Source organism: Anser cygnoides, chromosome 5, assembly GCF_040182565.1.
Source record: "Anser cygnoides isolate HZ-2024a breed goose chromosome 5, Taihu_goose_T2T_genome, whole genome shotgun sequence".
Taxonomy (NCBI): domain Eukaryota; kingdom Metazoa; phylum Chordata; class Aves; order Anseriformes; family Anatidae; genus Anser; species Anser cygnoides.
In genome coordinates, this window is record NC_089877.1 from 36,825,180 (window position 1) to 36,836,950 (window position 11,771).

At 43.7% G+C, this 11,771-nt stretch overlaps 1 protein-coding gene across 1 annotated transcript; it reads right to left on the bottom strand.

Annotated features, from left to right (window-relative positions):
- Positions 1–3,969: 3,969 nt before the first annotated feature.
- Positions 3,970–11,472, bottom strand: LOC106029319 (proto-oncogene Mas-like). The gene is made up of 2 exons (XM_013170587.3): positions 10,542–11,472; positions 3,970–6,632 (listed from the first exon to the last, which is right to left on the bottom strand). The coding sequence occupies exon 2, from the start codon at positions 6,609–6,611 to the stop codon at positions 5,658–5,660; it is 954 nt and encodes a 317-aa protein (XP_013026041.1). The 5' UTR covers positions 6,612–6,632; positions 10,542–11,472; the 3' UTR covers positions 3,970–5,657.
- Between the last annotated feature and the right edge of the window lie 299 nt (positions 11,473–11,771).

Here is an 11,771-nt window from a genome sequence, read left to right on the forward strand (position 1 = left end):
AGAGCTCATCGTGTGCCACCACCTGCATCAGCCTGCAAGTTCTGCTGGGAGAGACCGTCAGAGAGGAAAGACTGCCCGTGGGAAGCCCCTTCCTTCTGAGGTACTGGGCAGGGAGGAAGGGCAGCCTGTCTCTTGAATGCACTTGATTCAAGTCATAATTGAACTGTTGTTGTTCTTTCTTTTTGTGCTCGGATCTTTCCCCCAGCCACCTGCCCCAGCCCGTGGGGTGCTCAGGCAGTTCCCCTTCGGTTCCTCTCTCTTCACGGCCAGGAGCCTGGTTGGGCTGTGTCCCTGTCGTTAGGAACCATTCCTCCATTGCCGCGTCTCTGTTCAGGCTGGTGAGTGTCCACCTGTCCTGCTCTGTCGTCTTTGAAAGGACGAGGAACCCACCCCCACCTGACATTTCCTTGCCTACCTCCATCTTCCCACTTTTCTCATCCCAGTGTCTCTCTCTACCTCCTCTGGTCCCACCTCTACTTCCTCTCTCTCCCTGTCCCCCCATTTTCTGTGCCCTGGTCTCTCAGTCTCTTTCCAGCTTGATCAGGATTGCTGGTTCCAGGACGTGAGGATTGGGAGGGCCTAAACAAAACACCCTGAGAAGCAGTGTTTTGAGAACGCCTCTCATAGCAGATGTTTCATGTTGACTAAGCTATAAAGAAGTCCCCTGCATCCAGCTCTTGGAAAGGCCAGTGACCTATAGTTTAGCTGAATACAAAACAACTATTTCAATGCAGAATACATTTGTGATGCCTTGGTAGTCATTCATCTGAGTATGGGGGAAAATAATTATTCCCTGCTTCTTCTGATGTGGTGCTGCAAGGGGTCCCATCACTGTCTGCATCCTGAACATGACTACTGTTGGTGCTGGTTTCTGCCTATACATAACTGTTTCCTCTTGCTGGTTAGTGTAATTGACTACTTCTGTTCTACTTTCAAAACTGTGAAATTAACAGTACTAAGGTAATGTGCAAAAGTAGTTGCCAATCAGCCCTGAGGCCAGTTAGCATTTTGGTGGCAGTAGTTCCCCTCCTAGTCCAGTGGTGAGTCTACCAACCCAAGAACCTAATGTGTAATGTGTGAAGCAATGACTTTTAACAATGAAGATGCATGTAAGTCCATCCTCATATCATAGTTCATGATTTGTTTATATTTGCTTCTGATTCCCCTTCTCATTAGCATCTAAAACATAGAGAGAGCAATATCAGCTAGGAGAGATCTACATTCTTATCACTATACATTCCTATTCTGCGTGACATTCTCCTCAACGAACGTATCCCATCAAATTTTTAGCTGGTCACCACATATTGCCCACAGACATTTTCTTTCTGCAAACAACAGTAGCTTTTTTCTTCATCCATTACCCAATGAAGAATAGCCCAAGAGGGTCAAGAGTTTTGTTGTGATGTGGGTAATTTCTGAAGAGTAAAACGAAGACTGAAGGTAGGAGACGGCTCCTGTAGAGAAACAGTGGAGGAGTCACCTCAAAGAATAGTGTTGGCAGGTTGAGTTCAGAGGAGCTGTTCTCCAAAAGTAGGTGACCTGAGGTTTGCTAAGTTTAGTTAGATTGGTCTAACAAAAGGTCACCTCTCCCTGCCAACAGAGGTTCACTTCTCTCCTTAGCCCACCTTGTTGACAAAGGTACATTTTCTTTTTAGATACTATAACTTTTTCTGCCTTGTTTTCTAAATAGTCCAAATTCCTGTCCAGTTCACTTCTAGGGAAGATGTACTGGTACTTTACTAAGCTAAATAGGAAAAGCGGAACAATAGTATGTGTGCTTTCATGTTTGTGGTAATTTTAACATCTTAAATAGCATTACAATTTTACTTCCACTCTCAGATGACATCTATTCTGTTAACCAAAGTGAATGACCTATTGAGGATTGACTCTGACAGGACAGACGCCATGGAGAGTATACAAGAGCCCATGGAACAGCATGGTGCAGCTCTTTCCTTGGCTGAATTCCCTGAATTAACCCCACTTGAGTTCCTACAGCTTTACTGCAGGGATATGTCACACTATTAGAGATATGCTCAGAATGTATCCTCAGCTGCCTCAGCAGGGTATAGAGGAGGGAGAAAAGGCCTCATTGTAGCTGTTGAGGTGCTTTTTGAAGGCACACAAAAGGACTGAAAATAGAATCAATCATAGAATGGTTTGGGTTGGAAGGGACCTTTAAAGATATCTAATCCACCCTCCCTGCCAGGAAAGAGGAGCATATCAGATTGCCCGAAGACCCAGTCAGCCTGGCTTTGAATACTTAAAAGCATGGGGCATCTACTACCTCTTTGGACAACCTTGTCCACCACCCTTGTGGTAAAAACTTCTTCCTAATGTCTAACCTAAATCCAGCCTCTTTCAATTTGAATCCATTATGCCTTGTCCTATCACTACAGGCCTTGGTGAAAATTCTTTTGCCATTTTACCTATAAGTATTAAATGTATTAGCCTTTAAGAATTAAAAGGCTGTAGTAAGGTCTCCCTTTAGCCGTCTCTTTTCAAGGGTAAGTGAAGAATTCTGTCATAAATGTATATTTGGGCAAGAGCATGTCCTTAAACTGCACTAATCCTGTTCATATGCCTCCCCCCATCATCCCCCAAAAGATGTTCTGATGTTGTGATTACCTGACTTTGTCACCTCTCTTAGTCCAAATTAAACAGAGTTTAGGATCAGACTGAGTCCTGTATCTACAACTTCTTGCCACTTTGAAATACTGTCTTTTTCCAGCCTGGGCAGGATTGGGTGACTGTCTTTGGCGGTTAAGCTTTTAATGCATACAATCTGTAGGGCCTGCAGTGAGGTTTCTGTAACATTCTCACTAGCAAACATGTTGGCGCTGTTGTACCACCTCTGCTCTTTTTTGTGCCTGATCCCAAGTTGCTCTGTGGGTTGTGAGACACCACTTGGCTGTGAGCTCATGCACCTAAGCACTGCAAAAGAAATCTAGAGGCACCTGCCCCTCCTTGTACCCCTAGATAGCTGACCCTGACGCTCCTCCTCCAAGGAGGACATAGCCTTCGCTCTCTCTAACTGCTGCCCCTTCCTTCCTGTGAATCTCCATGAAAGGTGCAAGAACGGGAATTTGGCATCTGGTGTTGGGGAAAACTGCAATGGGAAGGCTGCTCCTTTGAGATGTGTGAGATAGGCTGGGACGAGGGAGGGAAGTAGGCTGGCTGTTGTAGAAAATCTGGGTGGAGAAGGGAGTTGCTGCTTGAAGGGGTGGATAGGGATAACTGCTAGGGGACAGAGGCTTGGGAAAGGGAACCAAATCAAGGCACCAGAGAGTCTTTTTCACTTTCCTGCACATGGTGAAAACTGAACTGTTCTGAAGTGTGCCCATGACCATACAGATCCCTTCCTCCAGGCCTTAACTGCGCTGCAGAAATACTAACAGTAGTGTGTGTGCCTTCTGCTGAAATCAATGAGAAAATGGAGATCATTTACAAACTCTGGTGTCAAGGTCTTCTAAGAGGAGTGGAGTTAGGTTTGCTGCTGTTAAGGAACAGGTGATGCCATCCCTCACAGTCACCTCATGCTGCTGGCATTTAGGCCATGTTGAGGAGAACACTCAAAACTTACACCCTGGGCTGGCTGTCTCCTTCCAGTTGTCCCCAGGGAGGCAGAACTCTGGGCTTTTTTCAGTACTGGTGGCCCCTGAAGAGTGTATTGTCCTCATGCACGACCACTGATCTTCTGGGTGCCTTGGGGGTCTTTCCTGAGAGACACTAAGCAATCCAGAGGACAAATTTAATTCAGATGCTGATTACATCCTCCCTGGTAGGCTGAGTTGGCTGTCTTGGTGTTAGTTCAGGGTGGAAGATCCTGCAAATGTTCCCCATGTCATTGCAGATCCTATCACTGTCTTCTTTTGGACCACAGGAAATGCACTGCAAATATCTGGCAGATGGCACCTCAGAGAGAGCTTGTCTCATACCATGCATGGTCGAGGGTGTTTACAGTTGTCATTTATATCCAGGCGTCACCTTTAAATGCCCAGGGTTGGATGTAAAAGGTGTGTTCACACTAAATGCCACGTGTCTTCATGATGGGTATGTTTAAGGGACAAACTGTCAGGATGGAAAATTTTTCACGGTTTATATGCTATATGTTTTTATCAGTTGATGTCTTCTTCTGAGCACAGAAATGTTTAGTTTTTAATAGAACTTGCTTTCCTTTATTTTTCTGAAAGGCTTGTAACATTTTTAATAATAAAGGAAATGAATTTCTGTTCTCCCAATGAGAAAATCATTACAGATATTAAAAGGAAAACATTTTAACATGTATTCTGATAAATGGATAGTCTCTTCCCACCTCCAGTAGAGGTTGGAAGAACAAAAAATCTTACTAAAAATAATTGATGGCATAGACCTAATCTGAATCAACTATGTGTAAGTTGCAGAAAAATAGCATTAAAAATTAAAGAGTAATAGAAATGGAACTCAATTTTCAGCTTTCAGGAACTGTAAATGGGAAGCAAAAAGCAGCCACAGACATTAGGGTGACCACTGTTTTTAATTGTTGTTTTTCAATATTAATAAAAAGACAAATGGACAGAGAAAAGAGAATAGACAGGAGAAGAATGCAAATTTCCTTTAGAAACATATTTGCAGATGAATGCATGAAGAGGAAGCCTATAAGGTTTTTCAAAGAAAATTACTTGTGTTGCCCTCTTCCATCAATTTAAGTTGAAAGAGCAAATATTGGGCAGTCTGATAGTCCAACATTTCAAATAATCGTATCTTGCATCTCCAGGAATTAGGTATACAGTTATTTATTTAACTTTCTTCTGTTTCCTATTTTTTCCTTATCCTTGAACTTACTTCTAACAGTAGGTCAGGAAATGTTAGAGGTCTTGGGTTCTTATCATCTGTCATTCTTAAAGGAAGAAATAACAACCCAATGTATGTTGTAGTTAAATGCAGTGTTGGAGGAAGCTAAAATAATATGCAACTCCAGCTCTGTATTTCTTTGAAATGCAAGAAAACAGAGCATGCAACTCAGTGCATGAAGTTGCAAAGAAGGTTGGTAGGGGTTGGAGCCCTTTTCTACTACATCACAACTCTGTGGTATGAAACGCTCCCTAGTTAATAGAAGAAAGGGACTTCTGGAGCACAAAGCATTTCACTATTTGAAATGCTTACATTAGGAAGCAAAGAATCATGCACTCTACGAGCCACAAAAGGCCGCATGTGTTGCTGAGATACAAGTACTTAAAATTAAGGGAGATAGACTGTCTTACAGGAAATTCTTGGTTGATTTCAAAGGAGGAGGATGAATCCTGTATCATCTTCAGAGATCTGAGTAAAAAAGTGACTATTTATGAATGTCAATTTTGTTTTGCTCTGAAAGATGGACCTTTATTGAGTGAGCTGTAACCTCTGGATGGGATTGCACTAATGAAATACAGGCATCAAGACATTTCACCTTATCAAAGCGAAATAATTTAATAGTCACTGAAAATAAATAGGCACTTTCAGTGTAGTCCTAATACAGATGGAGCTTCAAATAACTAGTGAAAGGATAGACATCTCCAATGAAGGCATTGAAGGTTAGATGAGATGATCCGCCTTCACCGAATACCTCAAAGTTCTTCAGTTCTGTAAGCAGTCAGCCCTCAACTCCAGAGCACTGTCACTGTATTAGGCACAGCAGGGTATTAGGAGGACATAGTTACCGTGTCACGGGTTTCCCGTTCATCTTTGTCATCTGCTGAATCTTCAAATGCCCTCTGGAATGCCAGCCTTAGGGCAAACTTGATTCTCCGATCCCTGTAGCTCCCCACAAGGAAGTAAATGACTGGGTTGAGGCTGCTATTCACGCAGGACAGCACAAAGCCAATCTCAGGGGAGTAGAGAAATTTGTAGCCCAAGAAATCAAAGAGGATCAGGACACTCAGAGGCACAGCAAAAATGAGGAAGAAGAGGACAGTGAGCATGATGACGGTGAAGAGCCTGCCCGTTCGGAAGTGCTGGGAGCTGCACTTGACTCTGAGGAAGAGGGTCAGGCTGAAGAGCAGCATAAGGGGTGTGCAGAAGAGGAAATCCAAGACTCCAATGGTGATGAGCAGGGGCCAGCAGCTGCTGGAGGGGTGAATGGTACACAATACATATCCGAGTGTGTTCAGCAGCAGGGAGAGACCCCAGAGCAGACCAGCAATGATGCTGGACAAGTGCTTTGGGCGGTGGCTTCGGCACCATATTGGACAGAGGACGGACAGGCACCTCTCAATGCTGATGGCCGTCAGGAGATACAAGCCAGTCCCATACATGAAAAGATCCAGGAAGAGGAATATCCCAAACTGCACCCCCACGTTGAACTGCATCAAGTACTTGACTGTCTCGATGGCAATGCAGAGCAGATACCCAAAGTCGGCAGCAGCCAGGTTTAGGATGTAGACAGTGAAGTGGTTTCTGCGGATGCGGAAGCCAAGGTACCATATGACCATGCCGTTTCCCACCATCCCACAGGCAGCACTGATGAGGCAGAAGCTCTCCATGAACTTGAGGACAGCATAAGATGGCTCTGCCTTTCCTGCAGCACCACTGTGATTAGCTCCTTGAGTCTGGCTGTCTGCATTTGGAAGGAAGAATGATGTAGCTGAAGTATTCATTATGAGTGATTTCACACAGACCTGTAAGCAGAGAGAGGCAGTAAATCTCATGTGACTTTCCCTCTTGATAACTTGGTGGTGTTTCCAGAGTTGTTCTCATTCTTTGTAGCCAGAGCTAGATTCAAGGAGGGATTGCTGTGGTTGGACTTGAAGTGCAGTGTTTTAAGGCACTGCTCAAAGCATTGCATCTGAGGCCACATTCCATATGACATGTAGGACAAGTTAAATTACAATGTGTTTGTCACTTTTTTTGATTCATGTTGTGAGGTCTTTTTATTGTCAGTAATGGGAAACAAATATCTTAAAACGAGCAACAGTAACTCAGATAAATCATGCCTGAAAAGTACATCTTTTTCTTCTCTGAATAAAAAGGGAACCCAGCGTTAACAACTCTGGTATAATTGTCTTTTCTTCATGCTGCTAGGATTAAGTGAGACGAATTTTGCCAAAAGTGTGTAAAAGTTGCGGGCAATCAGTATACAAGTTTAAGCAGTATTACAGACGATTAAGTTTTGTCCTACACATATGTGCAGAAAACATAGTAGAGAGTACTCAAAATAGCTTTTAGTTTTTTATGTTGATGACTGATTTAGATTTTAATAAGGTATAGTTTAATATGATTGGTTTGTTCTTGAGTCCTATGTACAAACAATAAGCAATTCAGTCTGACAGAGGCAGCCCTTAATAATTTCCTTCTCAGAGAGAAACTGTAAGAACCATATGTGGGACAAAGTGGCTGACCCTCACAGGATACTGGAATTCATAGAATCACAGATGGTTTGGGTTGGAAGGAACCTCAGAGATCATATAGTTTCACTCTCCCCTTCCATAGGCAGGGACACCTCCCACTAGACCAGGTTGCTCAAAGCCCCATCCAACCTGGCCTTGAACACTTCCAGAGTTGGGACATCCACAGCTTCTCCAGGCAACCTGTTCCAGTGCCTCACCACACTCTGAGTAAAGAATTTCTTCCTTATATCTAATCTAAATCCACTGTCTTTTAGTTTAAAGCCCTTGCCCCTTGTCCTGTCACTACACTCCCTGACAAAGAGTTCCTCCCCAGCTTTCCTGTAGCCCCCTTCAGATACTGGAAGGCTATTGTAAGGTCTTCCCAGAACCTTCTCTTCCTCAGGCTGCAACTGCAGCTGTCTCAGTCTGTCTCCTTAGCAGAGATGTTCCAGACCTCTGAGCATCCTCATGGCCTCCTCTGGACCGGCTCCAACAGGTCCATGTCTGTCTTACGTTGTGGGCTCCAGAGCTGAACACAGCGCTCCAGGTGGGGTGTCACAAGAATGGAGCAGTGGGGAGAATCACCTCCCTCAACCTGCTGGTCATGCAGCTTTTGATGCAACCCTAGATGGTTGGCTTTATGGGCTGCAAGTGCACATTGCTGGCTCATGTTGAGATAAATATTTAATAAATGTTAAATAATCATTTCACCCTGTTCCCTGAGTTCATCCTCCTCCTTTCCCCATGATACTGGGATCTGAATGAGAATCTTGCAAAAGATTCCAAACCAAGCCAACTAACCAACCAACCAACCAAGCAAACTAAAACAAAACATGAAGCCCAAAAGTAGAATTCACACCTTTTTTTTTTTTTGGTCTGATGAGGTCAAACAGCGTGACCCTTATCATCTTTGACCACCAGCTATTTAGACTTGGAAAGGTGGAGAAGTGCCTTGAAAGACAGCAGCAAGAGATAGTTAAAAAGGAGAAAGGAACAAGTCAAAATGGGGAGAGCTGGGAAGAGGTGAATCATTGAACTGGCACAATGGTTTCTTCCCTCTTTGTAAAATGCTGCAACATGCTTGCAGATAGATTACCTTAACAAGTGAAGTGTTACAAATTGAATCATCATTGTTTCATCTTGCCACTCCAAACACACCCTCTTCAGTATTACATCGACCAAGACAAGATAAATGCATGATGCAGATGGTTTCCTTGCCCAGCTGATGGCCTGGGACAGGGGAGACAATCTTGCTGCATTAGCCTGTGGCAGGCACATGCTTGGTTGGGCGTCCAACTGGGACAATTGCTCCTAGCTTTCTCCATTAAAAATGCAGACATCTCATGTAATATAACCATTAAAGCTTCAATTTGAATTAATGGAGGTTTATGAATACCTCCAGGATTCATGTATTTTTTCCCCAAGATAGGTGTCTAAGAGAGGCATGCAATCACCTGCCTGTCTTTCCTGACAGCTGATACATTGCAGAGTGCCAACTTTAGCAAGAGGTTTAATGTGCAGACAGCCAAAGGGATCTGAGGTGAATTCCACTCTTAACTTCATCACAGCTTGCAGGATGAGAAACCTTTAGGGTTTACTAAAAACAGGGAACTTCTGGCACTGCACTATATTCTTTTTAGGAAGATGGATATTTCCATCCACAGCTATTAAGTGACATCATATGCTTCTAGTGTTAAGACTTCAGAGACCAATGGTCTCTAAAGAAAGAATTTAAGTGCATACTGAAAGGGACTACGGAAAACAAAAATCATCATCTCCTTCTGAACACACAGAATTTCTGTTTCAGCACAGTGTGTTTCACAACAGGTGTGTAAGCCCTGCGTGGAACATCCCCGAGTCAAAACTCACGTTCTCTTTCCTTACCTGGGGAGGGTAGCATACTGCCTGACCAACAACACTAGCAAGCCTCGGCCTCCCTGAACATTTATAACAAGCAAATTGAAAAGATACAGCCTTATAACTTTGTTCGCTTCCTCTCTATCTGCTTTTTGGGTGGCAGCAGGACTCTCACAATGAAAAATTGTCAGACCTTGATTCGCTGTGGAAAGTAGCTGAAGCAGCCTCTAATTCTGTGATCTGAGTCTGCTGTGAGGAGAAAGGAAGATCCAGTGGTTAAATGCTTTCCTAGCCTTTAGGAGATTCAATGCAGTACTCTCCTCTGCCAAAATCTGTCTGTGTGACCTGAAGCAAACTTTTAATTGGTTTAAAGAGGACCCAAACATTTGAGTGTCACTTAGCTCTCTCTAAGCCCACTCCAGCCTTCTGACCAGGTGCCTGTTTTAGGAAAGCAGTCATTCAACCTCCCTGCTGCAATTGTCTCCAAAAGGCATTTCACCTCATCCTCCAGAGATGTGTCTGTCTGTGCTGAAAATTCAGACAATGGCAGGCAATTAGCTGTCTAACTTAAGCTGATCAAGCAGATTTTCCTAATGTTAAATGCCATGGCCTTATGCCATTGATAGTATATGCATAAAGACTGCCAGGTACAAGCTGTAAGGGAAGTCCTGTGGATAGATGACAAAACATCAATAATTTTTCATTCCACTGGAATGGAAGTGAAGAAATCTTTCTTTGACTTCTGTAGACTGTGGAAAAGAAGACCAAAAAAGTAACTTTCTTATATACTTTTATAAGAGTCTACTTCCTTAATAAAACTTATTAGTGAAAGCTTGCATCAAACAGCAGCAAACTGAGTCTACATGACCTTTCACTCCCTTGAAATTAAACATCCTGCCTGTGGTTTACAAGCTGAGTAGCACATGGTTCTTGTGGCAGATGTCAGTCTAAACAGCCTTGACACCACAAAGTCATTTTAGAGTATGGATATAAAGTTAAGCTGTTGTGTTTTCTTGGCTAATCCTAACAGATCATCTAAGATGAAAACTTCTAATGCTAGGTCTCTGAATAGTGGCATCTTCTATTACAGAGGTGTATTTAAAGCAATACAATAGCACTTGTTCATGAAAATAGCTCACCAGAATGAAGCTTTCCCTAACTTGAAAATGATCAAGACAGTTATGTGTCTATAGCCAATTTCTAACCCTCAGGAGAAGGAAATGTGTGATTTCCTTTCTTCCAGTTTTTTTTTTCTCCTCCTGTCCCATTCCATCTCTGCAAAAGCATGACAGAAAACTTCAGACAAAGTGCAATGGCAAAGATAGTCATCTAAGAATTTCTCACCTTTTTGTGAATTCCTTGTAACTTCAGTGGCTGATTTGCAGCAGCTGCCTGGTATGGATCTGCTGGGGAAAATTATAACCTGAATCCTGTGACCTGTGGTCCAGATGAAATGCTCATGTCATTGCTCATGTCAGCACTGTAGTGCCGGGCTATTTAGGCACTGTTTAAAAAGCCATGGTCAATGTAATGTCTGAGAGCCAGTGAATCACTCTCTGGAGGAAACATTTAGTTTGTTGTGTGTGGTCACTTAGATCTGAACTACTTCCCCTTTCCCTCTCTGTACAGAACCTGTCATTGTCACGTCTTAAGAAATGCATTTTTACCACTTCTCCCTTCTTCAGCCAGTCTAACAATACTAAAAAAGCAAAAACTTTCTGTCCAAAATTATATTTTGTCTCCTGCACTGTTGCTTCACTTCCCACCTGCATCCATCCTTGGGATGCTCTAGTTTCACAGTCTGTGTAGAAGATGCCGTACTGTTGCTTGGGGTGACACAGGCTGAGAAATTGCCAGTCCTTTTCCGTAAACCCTGCTGCTGATTTTGCAACCTCCCCCGGCACAACTTCTCATTCCCAAGGGCCGATTGTCCCTGCCAAACTTCCCTTAATGCCCATCACTGCAGAGTGTGACCCCAGCCTCTCCCAACGCAAGTGGCCTCTCAGATTGGTTCCTACTGCATCACACAACTTGCCCTGGAGAAGGGTCTGCCCAAGCACACCTCAGCAGCCACAATTGCACGACCTGTCCTAGTACTGCCTTCATCACACAATGCCTGCTCCTCATGTCACCATCTTTTTGAAGGCAACTTCAAACCCTTCAGCATTACATGCCACTTCATACTGCCTTTTGGCACAGTCCTTCACCACCCCTCAGGCACTTCTGATTTCACAAACTCCAGCCTAATGCCTTCCATTTCCAGTTTCACAACTTCCCCCAAGCAGTGCCCCATCCCCATCCTACCCACCATGAAATTCATGTCTCTTTTCCTGCCTCATCTCTCTAGCTGGTTGCCAGCACTTGCTGCCCATCTTCAGCGCCTCGCTCGTCTACTCAACATGCACAGCACTCCTCAGCCACATCACAGCACTGACACTGTGGGGTCCAGATCTGTGCGCTAAACCCGGCGGAGTGAAAACAGAGTAAACACCTTTCTCCATTCCCGTTGATTTGAACCTGTGCGCTAAGTCTCTTTTAGTAGTCCATTTGGCTAGGGAAACAAAAGGAGATGGG

What these genes read in the sequence shown, in the direction of transcription:
- LOC106029319 (XM_013170587.3), bottom strand. Translation starts at nt 6,611, where the DNA reads ATGAATACTTCAGCTACATCATTCTTCCTTCCAAATGCAGACAGCCAG.